Here is a 16,765-nt window from a genome sequence, read left to right on the forward strand (position 1 = left end):
CAATAGCCAAGTACTTTAAAAATGTCTATTTATGTACAATTATTCCCATATTAACCAGGGAAGTCACCTCCTATAATTTTTGATGGCTTCTTTAACTAGTTGTTAAGAGAGTTAACAGTAAAAATTCACAGGTGGCTGATCAAAGATTCTGAAAACCAGAAGGGATTTTTAGCTTAACAAATTACACTAAATTTCATTAATAAATTAAATTAATTTCTTAGCCACAGTAATATAAGAATATACATATTTCTCCTCCAACTTCATATATTGGACAACAAAATGTGTTGACTTAGATGGGTCCAATTAAAAGCTTAGCTACTGCTCTAAAATGTGAATATCTAGAATAGAAATAAATAGGATACTGAAAAAAAAAGAAGAGGGGATGTTGTACCTTGATTTACAGTATTCAAAAATAAAATTTAAGGTGGTTGAATGTTGATTTTGTTTTTGATTACTAACATGAAGGACTTTGCTATTTTAGTGAAACAACATTTACCTTCTATAAGAACATAATTAAGATTAAATTAAATGGACTATACATGAAAAAATTTTAGAATGCTTCCTGTACTCACAATTCTACTTTATTTTAAATAAAATGCTATTTTATAAGTACCTTTTCCTTTTCTTTTTCAATTTGATTTTCTCTTTACTTTTTTCTTTTTTCTTCTCCTCTTCTTCATTTATTCCTGCGGAGGGAGAAAATAAAAAAATACAATCACAACTCTATTCAATAATATGGCATGTATGTCATTTAAAAAAATTTTTAGTTGTTGATTAGATAGATGAAGACAACAAAAATGGGAATAGGTTGAAGGCAAATGACAGGAACTTCAAACATGCATTTATTTTCTCAGCTAGAAAAGACAATATACTAATGGTATCTTCAACATATAAAGATGTCAGAGATAGTAGAACAAATCAGAAACAGTACACACAGAACACACACACATACACACACCACAAAGGTCAGTGGTAGAATCTAGTCTATATGAGCCCTGTGTTCAACTGTCAGACAATTCTCCTTCCCGCCACATACACATAAAATCAAATGACAATGCACATACAGGGAGGCATAGATTGCAAAACTAAGTATTACAGGTTATCTATCTCTCTTTTTAAGATTTTATTTTAAAGAGAATAAAACCAAACAAAATAAAACAGAATAAAGTCAATCAAAACAATGAATGTGATACAGGACTTCAAAGCAAGATAATAGTAAGTCAGTAGTGGCTACCATAATGCCTCTTGTTATCTTCAAAAGAGCTGCCGTTACCATCAACATAATAAAATCAAACAAATCAAAATAGAATAAAACCAATCAAAACAAAACAATGAAAGCAATACAGGACTTCAAAACAAGATAATAGGAAATCAACAATGGCTATCACAAAATATTTTGTTAACTTCAAAATAGCTGCTCATACCATCAGACATAATAAAATCAAATAAATCAAAACAGTAAAACCAATCAAAACAAAACAATGAAAGTGACACAGAACTTCAAAACAAGATAAAATAAGAAATTAACAATGGCTACCATAATATATTTGTTTTCATCAAAACAGCTACCCATACCACCAGCCACTATAAAATCAAGTAAAACAAAACAGAATGAAACCAAACCAAAATAAAACAGTGAAAACTATATAGGACTTCAAAACAAGGTATTAGGAAATTAACAATGGCTATCATCTTCCCTTTTTAGATGTTTCTTCCCTTTCATTTTCACGATATCTACTGTGCATTTTGGATCCCACCAATTCTTTCAATTTTTTATATAGGGACACAACATGATGTTCATGCATGGGGTCTGCACTATTTCATTCATGAATATGATCTCAGGTTGCATCCATTTACCTACAAAAGTCTTGATATTATCTTTCTTTATAGCTGAGTAGCTTTTCATTGTACAAAAATACCATATCTTTCTTATTCATTCTGTGGTTGATGAGTAAGTTGTCCATGCTTTTTTAGGGGTCTTCATCACATGAAGCATTGTCTTCTCTACTCTGACCTTCAGTCCATGAATTTCCTTTTGAGTTAAATGTGTGTCTTGCCTACAATGTTTTGATGGATCCTGTCTTTTGATCCATTCTGCCCATGTTTCTTTTTATTGGTGAATTGAGGTTATCTACATTAATGGTGATGATTGAGATGCACTGACTCATTTCTGCCTTGCTATCCTCCTGCTGTTAGTCCCATATTTTCAACTCTGTTCAATCTCCAGGACTGCTTAGTGATCCTCCCTGCTACTATTCTTCGAACTATGATCATCTTTATCTTTCTTTAGAATATCCTATAGCACTTTTCATAGGGTTGGCTTAGTAGTCATGAATTCCTTCAGTTGTTCTTTATTATTGAAGTATCTTATTTCTCCATTAATTTTGAAAGATAGTTTTGTGGGAGACATCAATCTAGGTTGGAAGTTGTTTTCTTTCAAGACTTGAAACACTTCCCTCCAAGCTCTCCTTGACTTAACGGTTTGTGATAAGAAGTTTGCTGGGACTGTGATTGGTTTCCCTTTATATGGGATCAGTTTCTTTTCTCTAACAGCCTTTAATATTTTGCTCTTGTGTTGAATTTCTGGGACCTTAATTATTATGTCTAGGTGTAGATTTATTTTGGTTATGACTAGATGGGTTTCCATATGCCTCACATTCTTGGAAAGTTTTCTGCTATTATTTCTGTGAATAGTCTTTTTATATCATTTGTGTCAATCTCTGCTTTTTCACTGACACCTATCACTCTTAAATTATTTTCTTTGTGCTATCTTTGTGCAACAGCTGTTGAATTGTTATTTCTGATTCCTTGTTATTTTTGAGATGTCTTTCAGGATCGCTAGCCGCAATCCTGACTTCAAGGTCTGAAAGTCTATCTTCAGTTTCTTTCAGGTGGTTTTGCCAGCTATCAATGGAGTTTTTAATTTTCTGAATCTCTTTGAATCTGTTTCATGCATTGTAATTCTTTCCAATATTGTTCATTCAAGGTTCAGCATGTTCCTATGCTCCTCTTTTTAATCTAAGTCTTCTTTAGATATGGTAAGCAATAATTTAATTATGTTTGTCATTTTTTCATTTATCTGAGATATTATTTCTGATCTGATTACTTTTACAGCCTCACGAAGTGTTTCTTTACTTCAGTTGCTATTCTTTCCAAAATTTCAGGTATGCAACTTCCAGTGTATGTCTCCTAGACTTGTGCTGTGTGTACTGAAGGTCTGAGATTGCCTTTTGCTCCTTCATCTTGTAGGGAAATGGTCCAGGCATCTTAGTTTCTTTTAATCTAGGTTCCCAGGGAGGTGGTGGGGTGTGAGGCAGGTTTCTCAAGATATGTGTAACTACACTGAGATTCCCCTGATGGCAGCAGGAACATGGGGGCTTGGCTGGCTGCTTGTCCCAGTCCATGCAGGTTATTGGTCTCTGAAAATGACTGGTGGGTTTGCAGGTGTGTGGCTGGCTGCTTCTCAGATTAACTATCTCTTTTTGTGGATTTTGTCAGTTATGCCAACAGCTTTTTAAGAACTAGTTAACACCTATTGCCCCAGATCTTTCTCTACATGACAGAAGCACTAAAAAAATGCAATGATGGGTTGCAGGGACAGATACTACGTTATCTTAAGTTAAATGAACAAAATGCTTTTTGAAGCTCATCTTTCTTAATTACGTGCAGTACTTGGAGATGATCAAAACAGGATAAAGTGAACAAAACTTCAGGGGTCTGTGGAAAATAACAAAAGACTGCTCCAATTCAGCGAGAGACTTAATCCTACAGATTCAAGAAGCTGAATGAACCCCAACAGAGAAAATCTAAAGAAATTCACAGTAAGATAGATCATAAATGAGCCTTTGAAAATGACAAAGAGAAAAATTTGAAAATAGAAAAAAATGATAAATTATTCTTGAGGGTAACTTCTCAGACTTTATCAAATTATGTCAACCTGGATTGTTCTACCTAGTGAAAATACTTTTCAGGAATAAAAAAGATATCACATTCCAGATAAAAGTAAATTAAAAGAATTTGTCAACAGCAAGCATTCCTTAAAAGAATGGGTAAAAGATGTTCTCTAAAGGTCAAAATAGTGATAAGAAAAGCAATCTTACAATACTGAAAAGGAAAAAAGAACAAAATCAGAATATTAGTCAATATAACTGAAATAATAGGTATTTTTCTTAAGAACACATTATATTCCCAAACTAGGTCATATGTTAGACAAAATTAAGAGTGAAATCATATGGAATGTCTTTTCTAACCATAGTAGTATGAAACTGGAAATCTGTATCATGATGAAAATGGAAAATTCACAAATACTTAAAACCAAACAGACTCCTGGCCTACAGAGTGTGTCAAAGAAAAAAAGTAAAACACCAAACCAAACCAAACCAACTTTTTAAAAAATGTAAAAACAGGGGCTGGGGATTTAGCTCAGTGGCATAAGCACCTGCCTTGCAAGCAGGAGGTCGTGAGTTCGATCCCTGGTACCCGTAAAAATGAAAAAGACAAAAAAAAAAAAAAAAAAAAAAAAATGTAAAAACAGGGGCCAGGGATTTAGCTCAGTGGCATAAGCACCTCCTGGCAAAGCGCAAGGTCATGAATTCAATCTCCATTACCAAAAAAACAAAACAAAACAAGACAAAAAAACCCCCAACTTATCATAATGGGACATAATGGGATTCAGGAAAAGCAGGATTAACAGACATATGAAGTCATGTGATTACACTAAAAAAGAAGAATACCTATAATTTCAATTACATGGAAGCTAAGGAAAGAGAATCCAGCGTATGTAGAGCAAACTGTGAGAACCCTGCACCCCCCCCCCCAAAAGTCTCGCAATTAAACTTTATATACTGAGGAACTAAAAAAAAAAAGAATTCAAAGTATCAGAAGATAGGAAATAAAACATTAGCGAATAGAGGGGGGAATTACAATAGAAAAGATGAGAGCTGAGTGTTCTTTAAAAAGCTAAACAAAAGTGACAGATTTTTAGGTAGACTAAGAAAATAACCAAAAAATGAAAGAGGATATATTAGAATTAATGTTATAGAAATACAAAGAGTCATGGTATTTACATGCCAACAAATTGAATAACCTAGAAAAAAAGGACTGTCCAGGAGAACATGGCGGATAGATAGCAGCAGCTACGGAGGCTCTCTGAGATACCCCGCTTAGAATCCAGGAATGGGGTGGTGCGAGGAGTCCTAAGCAAGGGGAGATATACTCTGCCGACCCAGGAACGAACTAAGCTAAGAGAAACCAACTGGAAACACAATCCCAGTGCTATAACAGGAACAGATAAAATCTCAGCGCGGAAGCTGGATCCTGCACCATTGGAAGCTGGATCCCGCACCATTGGAAGCCGCGATTTGAATTTCCTGTTGCTGCTGCTGCGTCCAAATCGGCACAGCAGGGAGAGTGACATGCGAAAACTCTGAGAGTGGGAATCCACGAACGGAGTTGAGAATGGGACTGGCAGGGAGCCCTGCATCGACCTGCGGTGAATGAGTGGAACGGGAACCCTTCCATAGAGCAGGAGGCTTCAGCAAAGGACATTCTGGGACCAGGCAGACTTGCCGGAACAGGACACTGCAGTAACTTTAGTCGTATATTCCTCTCTCAAGCGGGATTGGTGGGGAGTACCTGGCCTGGGTGATGCCGCCGACTAAGACCCAGTAGGCTAGCCGAAACCAGGTCCCAGTGCCTGGAGGTGCACCCCAGCAGTGAAGCCTTCGGTAGGTTGACCTGGAGGGGCGGGCCCAGCAGAGGCTGCCCAGGTCTGTGTCTCCCTAGTACACTGCAGTGGGTGGGAACACCTAGCCGGCGCAATTCAAACAAACTGTAACAGACAAAGAGAAAAAAAAACTGGGCTTCCTATATTCACTTGTATGGAAGGAACAAAAAGTATGGGAAGAGGAAGCAACAAGAAAGAGTCCTCAGTCCCCAATCCTGAGAACACCGATCCAGGAAAGGTGAATGCAAAGGAGAATGAGGAAAGAAAACATGTAATATCCAAAGACACGGCACCAATAGACATAAAGCGATATCTCCGGAGCCTCATAGATGAGTTCAAAAGAGAAGTATTTAACAAAATAAAGCAAGATATAAGTAGAATAGTCAGAGAAATGCTAAGCACCGCCCAAGAAAAAACAGATGGTGGAATGGAAGAACAGAAAAAAAGGGGAGAATTGTTTGATGGAGAAAATAGAGAAAACATAGTATACGTGAAGCAGGTTCAAAACAATTACCAGGAAACTAAAAACTCTATCGAAAGCTGGCATAACAGCTTGAAAGAAACTAAGGATAGGTTATCTGAACTGGAGGGCAGATTTGTAATGTGGGAGCATGAAATGAAAAACTTCTTAAAAATAAATAAACAAACAGCAAAGGCTAGAAGATGATAAGAGGATCTATAACTTAAGAATTAAGAACATAAAAGAAGAAGTAGGGACACAAACAAATGGACTACAAAAGCTATTCACAGAAATAATCCAAGAGAATTTCCCTAATTTAGCAAAAGGTAAAGATACCCAGATGTATGAGGCATACAGGACCTCAGCCACCTACAACCCAAACAGAGCTACACCCAGCATATAATAATCAAAATTCCAGAAATCCAAGATAAGAACAGAATACTAAAAGCGTCAGAGACAAGAAACAGATCACTTACAAGGGAACACCCATCAGAATTACAGCAGACTTCTCGGCACAAACCATCAAATCACGAAGAGCGTGGGGGGAAATAATTCAAGCTTTGAAAGATAATAACCTCCAGCCAAGATTGATATATCCTGCACAACTGTCCATAGAAATTGATGGAAAAACAAGGTGCTTCCAGAATAAAGAGAAACTAGGGGAATTTGCAACCATCAATTCAACTCTACAGAGAATACTGCAGGATATCCTAAAAACGGAAAATACCAAGATTCCAGAAATAGTGGCAGAGAGGCCACAATGAATGGAGCAGAAAGCAAAATGAAGAAGACAGACTGACAATAAACGACAGAAAAAGATCTCAACAGAAATGAGGCAGAGAAGATTGGATGATAGGAACAGCTATTTTGGAGAAAACAAGACATTACAATAGCTAGTGCTGATTTAGTATCATCTTGTTTTGAAGTCCCATCAAGCTTTTATTCTTCTGTCTCTATTGGTCTTAACAGGTTGTATCTTACTGGATTTTATTATATGTGATAATATAAGCAAAAAATTTTATAGACAAGGAGATTATACAGAAACCATTGTTCATTTATTGATAGTTGGTTCTAAATGCCCTGTAATACTGTCATTCTCTTGAATGGTTTTACATTATCTTGATATGTTTGGTGCTACAGTATACGAAGTTATACCCAAAGATTTTAATGGAAGAGACACTATGGTAACTACTTTTATGTCAGGATATCTTGTGGTGAAACACTATTTTGCTTAAATGGTTATGCTTTGACCTGCACTATTTTGTTGTTATGCCCTCTTTTATCTCAATCTCCTTTTTTAAATTATTTACTTTTTTATCTTTTTCATTAAGGGAAAAATAAAAAAATAGCAGGATACATTATAGTAACCCACTTTGATTTCCTATTATAACTTGATTTGAAACCCTGCACTGCCCTCACCATCTTATTTTGACTGATTTTCCCCTATTCTGCTTTGCTTGATAGTACCAAGTTCGAAAGTATAGGCAACAACTGTAGACAATAAGATTCATTATGTCACCCATTCTGGTTGACTGTTATTTTCCTTTAAAGTCCTGTAATGTCTCCAATGTTTTGGTTTTATTCTTTACTGTTTTGCTCAATTTTATTATAACTGATGATATTGGCAATTCTTTTTAAGATAGCAAGAGGCAGTATGGTAAACATTGTTGATCACCTTGTATTTTGTTTTTACATTATTATGTCCGTCCTTTTGATTTGACTGACTGTTCTGTTATGTCACATTTGGTTTTACTCTCTTCAAAAAAAAGTAATAAGAACTGTGGGAGTAATGAAACCCAAAATGTGTAATTGTCATTGTACAAAAGAGAGAAAAAGAAAGTGCTCTAAATGATATAATTGCATGTATATTTAAGTGTATAAGATAGATAACCATATTACTGAGTTTTGTTGGATCATTAAACAAAACTGTATGCAGTATCACTACTTGAAAGTCCACTTTATATGCTTTAATTTTGTAACTTGAACAACTATTTCTAAGATAACAATATGTAATCTATTAACTAGTGATTTCCTACTGTTTATTCTTTCTGAAATTCTGTATAATGTATCCTTTTTCTGTTTTTTTTTCTTTTTCTCATTAAATTAAAAAAAAGAAATGGTAAGAATACATAAAAGTATGTAATCATGATTCCCCATTATATTGCTTTGAAGCCTTATAATGTTTTCATTCATTAATTGGAATGGTTTTATTCTGGGTTGTTTGATTTTATTGTCTGGGATGGTATGAACAACTATTTTGAAGAAAACAAGACCTTATAATAGCTAATGATTATTTAATATCATCTTGTTTTGAAGTCTCACCAAGCTTTTGTTTGTCTGTCTCCATTGGTTTTATCATGTTGTATCTTATTAGATTTTATTATATGTGATGTTACAAGCAAAATTTTTATAGACAAGGAGATAGTATAGAAACCATTGTTTGTTTTCTGTTAGTTGGCTCTAAATACCCTGTAATACTTTCATTCTCTTGAATGGTTTTACACTGTCTTTTTATGTTTGATACTATAGTATATGAAGGTATACACAAATATTTCAAGGAAAGAGACACTATGGTAGCTACTGTTATGTCAGATTGTCTTGTGGTGAAACACTGTGTTGCTTAAATGGTTCTATTCTGACCTGTGTTGTTATGTCCTCTTTTATCTTAATCTTCTTTAAAAAAAAAAAAAAACCTACATAAAAAGCATGCATTTCTATAAACATACAACCTACTAAGACTGATTCAAGAGAAAACATTTCAAAACTCATTATACAAGGCCCTGATACCAAACCAGACAAAGAGAACACAAGAAAACAAAACTACACACCAGTATACCTGATGAGCATATTTGCAATAATTTTCAAACATTTATAATAAACTGAATTCAACAAGACATTTAACGGATCATACACTATGATCAAGTGGGATTTATCCCTTGAATACAAGGATGATTTAATTTATCTCAATGAATAAATGTGATATATCACATTAACAGAATGGACACAAATCATTATCTAAACAGATGCAGAAAAAACATTTAACAAAATCTAATACCCCTTTATGATGAAAAATATTTCACAAATTAGTGATAGAAGAAATATATATTTTATAATAAAGGACATATATGAGAAGCACACAGCTAGTATTATATCACTGGTAAGATTTGAAGTTTGCTCTATATCAAAAATAAGAGAAAGATACCCTCTCTTGTCACTTTTATTCAATATGGTACTGAAAATACCAGACAGAGCAATTAGATAAGAAAAAGAACTTATGGCCTCCAAATTGGAAATAATAACAACAACAAAAAACTGTCTCTGATTACAGATAATAAAATCAAATATATCAAAAACAGTGAAGACTTCAGAAAAAGACTAATAAATGAATTCAACAGATATATGTGGTACAAAATCAAGGTACAAAAATAAATCGTATTTCTCTGGACTAACAATGAATTATCCAAAAAGGAATTAAGAGAGCAATTTCCTTTGGGATAGCATGAAAATCAAAAATACCTCCAAAATTTTGGGAATAAATTTAACTAAAGGGGTGAAAGATTTTTACCTTGAAACTGTAAAGTATGGATGAAAAATTAAAGCAGACACACATAAATGAAGAGATATTCTGTGTTCACACACTAGAATAATTAATCTTTTAAAAAGGCTCATCCTACCCAAAGCAATCTATGCAGTCAACACTGTATCCTGGAGATTCCCTTTTTATTTCTCCTATTTTCCATATTCCATGTGTCTTTATCTTGGTCTACTCCTTTTCTATAAAGCTTATTCCATACATAATGTATGTTTAATTCCATAGGTTTTCCAGGAAATAGTATGTAAGAAGTACATTTTCCTTGAGACTTTGAAATATATGAAAACGTATCTATTTTACTTTCATACTCAGTAAATAATTTGGTTGGGAATAATTATCTTAATTTGAATATAATTTTCTTTTAAAAAGATTTGAAGATATTATCCACATCAGCTAATCTCTAGCACTGCTTTAGAGAAATCTAAAATTATTCTGACTTCCGATCCTTCACTGATGACCAGTTTGATTCCATGATGGTGTAGGTATATTTTTATCACTGTACAAAGTATTTGGTACCTGTGAACACTGTCAATCTGAAAACCAATTCTTCTGGAACTCAATTCAAAGAAGCACTTCCTACACTGCTACTTCAGTTTTATTTTCTTCTCTCCAGCCTCTTTCTTTTTTGAATGTATTCTTACATTCCAAATTTTATTTTCCAGTTCTATCTGAGGTTTTTCATGTCACCTTAAATTTATAAACATTGGGTTTTTTGGTCATTTTTCTAGTATGATACTCATTCTTCATCAAAGTCTATATCCTTCAAGTTGACTGTGTGTATGTGTTTTAATATCTATACTATCATTTGCTAAATAATGATGCTCTGATCAGTGATAGGCTGCATGTAGGATAGCTTGCTTGCTTGGCTTGCTTGCTTATTTATTTATTTATTTTTGGTACCAGGGATTGAACTCATGACTCGCATTTGCCAGGATGTGCTTGTGTCACTGAGCTAAATCCCCAGACCATATACGATAGCTTATACCATATAGCATAGATGTGCAATAGGCTAGACTATCTAGGTTTATATTTAAGAATAAGTCCTACTTGTTTGCTGAATGATAAGATTGCCTAATGATGCATTTTTTTGGAATACATTCCTTTTGTTAATGACACATACTCATATTTCACATGAGACACTTATCTTAAAATCTGGCCATTCATGATTGTCTAAAAGCTGACTGCAAGCCTTGAGCAAATGGTACTTAAACACTGGACTTCTCTGGCCATCTGGCTAGATCATGTTCTTGAAGAATTCCTGCTGTCAGATTATTAAGGTCTCTTCCTAAAATAGTGAGGTTTCCCAAAGAAGAATCTGCTAATCTTCTGTTTGAGTGATAAATGCCTAGGAACCAAATAGATGAAGAAGACTGGAATGTGGTCAGCATTCTGTACCTGACATTCAGTTTACTCTGTTTTCAGCTGTGCATGTTGTGTTCCAAAGACCATTTTCTTTCTTTTGAAATCTTGTCTATGAGGCTGGGGATTTAGCTCAGTGGCATAAGCACCTGCCTTGCAAGTGTGTGGTCATGAGTTTGATCCCTGATACTGACAAAAAAAAAAAAAGACCAAAACAAAAACAAAAACAAAAACCCCCCAAAAAACAAATAAAATCTTGTCTAGAATATAAAACCTTCAAGTAGTCCACTGGGATGATGAAGGAAAGCCACTTGGCTTCAGTGAACAGGTAAAGTGAATTGAGGATCTGAGTCCTTGATACTAATCTTGTCTTTAGACTCACACTCAACTCCACTTAAGAATATTGATTATAATCATATAGTTAGGGGGTTTCAGAGTGTATATGAGGTTACTTTTTAGCATCCCACACTATTAAAGGATGGAGCTTTTCCAAGTATGCAGTCAGTTATCATTAGCTCATCTTTTCGGTTTCCAAAATTTTGCAATGCCTCCTGTCCAATTTCTTTGACCTTACATGTTTATGTTTCAAGAAAGTTTTTTCCCTACTTTCATTTTAGTGATTTTCCAGTAGAAATCTAAAGGAAGGATGTAAATTTAATCAACTATTTTTCCTCTTAACCTATGTATACTCATAGGTAAAATGATGCTTGTTTGTTCTCTGAAAATTTGTTTCCCTTCTATCTTATTATCTTGCCCTAGTACCTAACATTTACCTCCTTCACTTACCTAACTAAACATAATATGGAAAGGCAAAATTAAAACATATTCAAGTTTATTGTTTAATGTTTTTTGGATTATCTAAAATAAAATTAGTTTAATATTTATAATTCTTTTAATCCCTCATCCAAAACTGTAACTTAAAAAGGTATACTTCAGTGCTATGTGATATATAGCATATGAAATTTTGTAGTTGATAAAGTAGTTAAAGCTTCACATTTTATTCCTAAAAACCTAACTGTAAGAGCCATTTTATAGACAAAATGTTTCACAATCAAATTATATTTCACTTTAAGTAATATAGAAACTTCTTGTGTTTATCTTGACCAGACTGAGACCTAAAGTAGAAAGAAAAGACTTGGGAAGATGTACTTACAGTTCCAGAATTGTCACTGCTTTGCTTATGCTTCACAGTTATTTACATACTAGAAATCATTTGTAAAGCTTGATACCATCTAAGACTGCTGATCTTTATGGGTATGATCTGATGATGCATCCTTTGGCTCATCTCACAAGGACTCTGAGGTCCAGAGAGGTTAACTGACTTATGGAAAGTTATATTCTACAAAAACGGTCAAATGCAGCCAGAAACCAACTCTTAAATCAGACTCTACAAACCATTTGACATATCCTACTATAATAGGAAAACAACAACAAAGCTGAGGAGTCAGAAAGAGGAATTTCTTTCTGCCTGTGTCTCTGATCAGTGTTTATTCTCACTCAAATTACTTATAATGTAAAAGTCCATTTTCTAATTTATGCAGTAATTCTTATATAAAATAGGAAAGCTATCTTAATTATAAGTATGATATATAAACATGACATAACAGAATATTTAAGAAACATTTTTAAAGAATGAAAGAAGAAAAATATTGCTTACTTTTTTCCTGTAATGCCTGCAATTTATTTAGTTCTTCATTCTCTTCATCACTGTCTTCACTGCTTGTACTGCTGACATCCAAAACTATATCCCTTTTGGGGTCTACTCGGAGAAAATTGCGGCATTCAAAAGTCAGATGACCAGCTAAGTAAAACAAAGAGACAGAGAAGAATGACAAAGCTATTGATACAGTGTGTACTTTTTGCTTTGTTGTTTCATGGAAAGCAACAAATATATTTTCAATAATACAAAAAACTTTTAACTTTTATTCAGTTGGTGGTACTTTGGTTAATTTCCCTGATACAAGAACACATTTTCTTTCTTCTTTAGAACTTCTAATTCAATAGGCATTTTGGGCAGAATTTCTTACAGGTTTTAAAGTATTGAACTATTATACCTTTCCTTTCTAAAAATACAGTTAATATCTAAAAGTGAACAAGCCAAGTACAAAAAAATTTATACTTTAGATTTTATTTTATTCCCTTCTCATATCTTTTTCTTCTCAGACTGACTACTGTACTCATGCAGTTACACAGTTTTCATCTCATTAAAACTGCTATAGTAACTGATATGCTTTCCTAAAGGACACGTAGAATTTTAATTTGTCATTATTTTCTTAGAGTGTCCCTGTAAGAAAACTACAGTAGTTGCCTACTTATTGCACATAACTTTTTAAAATGAAAATCTATTATTACAAACATGAGTATAAGAAATAATATAATCCAGTACCTATATATCTATATCATCCAGATGTTAACATTCTGTCACATTCGTTTTAATTATTTTAAAGAAAATGCACACATGTAGGCTCATATGCATAACCACAAAGTTGTAGAGCTTACACTACCTTTGGAAACTGCCTCAATTCCATTTGTTTTTTTATTTTCTAAAGTCAGTATACTGACATTGGTGTCTAATATTCACACATAAAATGTTGCATTATGCATTTTTTAAAAATAGTAAGTGTAATTATACCTATTTATCATTCTGTAATTTGTTTCTGCCATTCTGTATTTATCTATGTTGACACATAAGTAGATATAGTTTTTCATTTTACCTAACAAATACTGTTCTACTGTACAAAAACATATTCATTTATTTAACCTACTATTAATAGACTCTTAGGACTTAGGGTTTATACATCAGATTTTCTTTAAGATGTGAGCTTTTAAATTTTCTGGACCATGACTGATCTAGTTGAAGGGAGTGGGTCATGGAGCCTCTTCTTCTTGAGTTCTCTCCCTCTCTGCTTCCTGACTGCCATGAGGTAAGCAACTCTTCTCCACCATGTACAGGTGCAAAACAATATGACCAGCTGACCAAGGACTCAAACCTCTGAAACCGTGAGCTAAAATAAATCCTTCCTCCTTTAAAGTAATTTTGCCAGCTATTTGATCACAATAATAGAAAACTAATACACCAGTTTTAAAATGAGCAAAAATACAAATGGCCAATAAGTACATGCAACATTATTAGGGAATAAGTCCACATATAAGGTATAAGTCAACATTATTAGAGAAATGCAGATCAAATGAAATATATGTGGGATATATTTTTACATCTGTTAAGGTGATCTGAAGCTTTCTTACTGTATCTGATATCAAATTTGTGAGCTTTTTTCCCACGCCAACAACCAGTATCTGGGAATTCCCAGTATCTGGGAATCCTACAATTGTATTCATTTCTGATACCCCCTGGAGTTGACATGGACCCCATCAGTTAAAGGCTCTATTCCATAGACTTACCCTACTTCAGCTGCCATTCACACTTGCCTGGCCAGCTATAGTCAAGGTGTTCCCACAATCCCCTTCTCAGATTTGATAACTTGCTAAAATAGCTCACAAAAGTTGAGGAAAATAGCTTACTATTAACAGTGACTGAAATCAAATCAGACTGAGATAAAGACCATTTATTCCAATTTGTAGAGATATAACAGAGGATGAAAATATAACTACATTTTTCCATAGCAGACAAATTTGAAATTGTTTAATAATTTCACTAAAATAAGATCTGAATAATAATGCAGAGAGAACTAAACTTAGAACGGAGGTCGAAACTATTTACTGACTTGCTTCTCAAATTCTTATTATTGTAAATGCTTCCACTGTTATCTAAAATAAAAGATAGATACTAGAAAATGAGTTTAATTGCTTTTCCAGAACTCTTAGATTAAAAGAATTCCAACTAGATAAAGTGAAGTTAGTAGACAGGGACATCCACTCTAGTTTTTGAGGGACTTTTTTTTTTAATCTATAGGCGACCAGTTGCTAGTTTTGAATAAAAAATTGAGATATGTGTCTCAAACAAAGCAAACAAATTCAAAAACATAACACATTTGGTTTTACTCATGTCTTGCACACATGTCTATTTTTTAGTTTTCACCTCTGTGAGGGATATACACATTTATAACCCACTGTTGCTATTTAGACAAGCTTCCCTAGAGCCAGGTTTGAGCTTTGCTTGGCTGCATGTAGTCTGTTTCCTTGGCTTGCTTCTACTTTGTCTTTCTGATGGAAATATACACAAGTGCTCCTTTATCCTGTATTCTCACATAGAAATCCTGTTAAATCTTTGATGAATTGGAGTTCTAGTAAAAATACAAGTCTCTAAAGAATTAAAAAAAAAGCAGCAAATGCTACTGCAACAGCTATTGGTAAAGTTTTAAGAACTATTACATTTAACTGGAGAAATGATACTGGTTTACAGCATAAAATTACAAATACATACACAGCATTTCATATAATTACACAGGCTTAAGTTTACTCTTTCATCCTACTATGTTAATTATAATTAAGATTAATGGCTGCTTTTTGTCCATGAACAGAAAGTCTGGGATCAAACAAACTTTGTCATGGTGTAGAGTAGCTAGATGTCCCTCTGCAAAGCCTCATGTGCTGATAAGTGGGCCTTTGGGTAGGTGACTGGACCACTAGGGCATCAGTGGACCTGTCCACTGAGTTTATAGTTAAAAAGCCTGGCTGGAGGAGGTGGATCACTGAGTGACATGGCATGGCCAGGAGTCGTCTATCTCCTTTCCACCTCCTTTGATCTCTGTCTCTGCTTCCTGACACCTTATGAGAAGCAACACCCTATTGCCATGCCATTCAGCCTTACAGCCAGCTCTATAAACTGTGAGCCAAAATAAACTTCCTCCTTAGGGCTTTGGATATCAGGTATTGTGTCCTATTAACAAAGTCACTAAGACAAGCTCTTATACAAAGGGATAAATAAATTCAAGAAACATAAAAAAAAAAAAAAAACCTTCAAAAATAGTTTTGAATGCCTTGACCTCTTTATCTAGTATTCAGGAAAACAAGGAATAAAATACACATACACACACTCCACACACAGTTAAATATAATTTTTCCAAACTCTCTCTACTACTATTTCTACTTTATAATGTCTTTGCTAGTCATCAGATACATAGCTGCCAATGGATTTACCTAAAAGGAGAAAAATGATATTTAATGTAATAAGAATTTCTGAATCAGCTCATGCTATAGTTTAGGCCTAAATGACTACACATAGGGCCTCTGAAAATAGGACTATAAGGCACATTCTCAAAAGGCAATGTTTCTGGTAAGAATATGTACAGAATGTTTTTGTGTACTTACGGTAGCCACATTTTTTACAGCCTGCCCTGACACTATCCTTGTTGCAACCTGAAATACAATTGGATAACATTTTAGGAAATAGATATTTGTAAAAAGATAACTTCATTATATGCAAAAGCTAAAAAAATTTTTTTCCAATTTTTTATTTTATTGGTGCATTTTAGATAAATGACAATCACATTCATCATAGAGAATCTGTACCTCGCTTCTTTTTTCCCATTCCCCTTCCCTCCTTTCCCTTCGACCTCTTTCCCTCCTCATTTACTAAAAAGCTTTATTTCCATTTTTCTCCTGTACTTTTTTCTCGTCCCTTTTTCCTTTCCCCTTCCTTTGTTTCCTTTCCCTTTTGAACATTTAA

General features: G+C 34.0%; 1 protein-coding gene across 3 annotated transcripts in view; it reads right to left on the reverse strand.

The window, feature by feature from the left end:
• Positions 1–16,765, reverse strand: part of Srek1ip1 (SREK1 interacting protein 1) — a 40,036-nt gene that overhangs the window by 7,962 nt on the left and 15,309 nt on the right. For 2 of the 3 annotated variants that reach the window (XM_063258243.1, XM_063258242.1), the window contains 3 exons: positions 16,408–16,455; positions 12,794–12,937; positions 614–686 (listed from right to left, as the gene is read on the reverse strand). In XM_063258243.1, the coding sequence (XP_063114313.1) occupies positions 614–686; positions 12,794–12,937; positions 16,408–16,455 (265 nt within the window). The remainder of the gene's footprint in view (positions 1–613; positions 687–12,793; positions 12,938–16,407; positions 16,456–16,765) is intronic. The other variant, XM_063258244.1, reaches the window with a different exon arrangement.

Source organism: Cavia porcellus, unplaced genomic scaffold (genome assembly GCF_034190915.1).
Source record: "Cavia porcellus strain 051 isolate PalLab524CR breed Dunkin Hartley unplaced genomic scaffold, mCavPor4.1 scaffold_11, whole genome shotgun sequence".
Taxonomy (NCBI): Eukaryota; Metazoa; Chordata; class Mammalia; order Rodentia; family Caviidae; genus Cavia; species Cavia porcellus.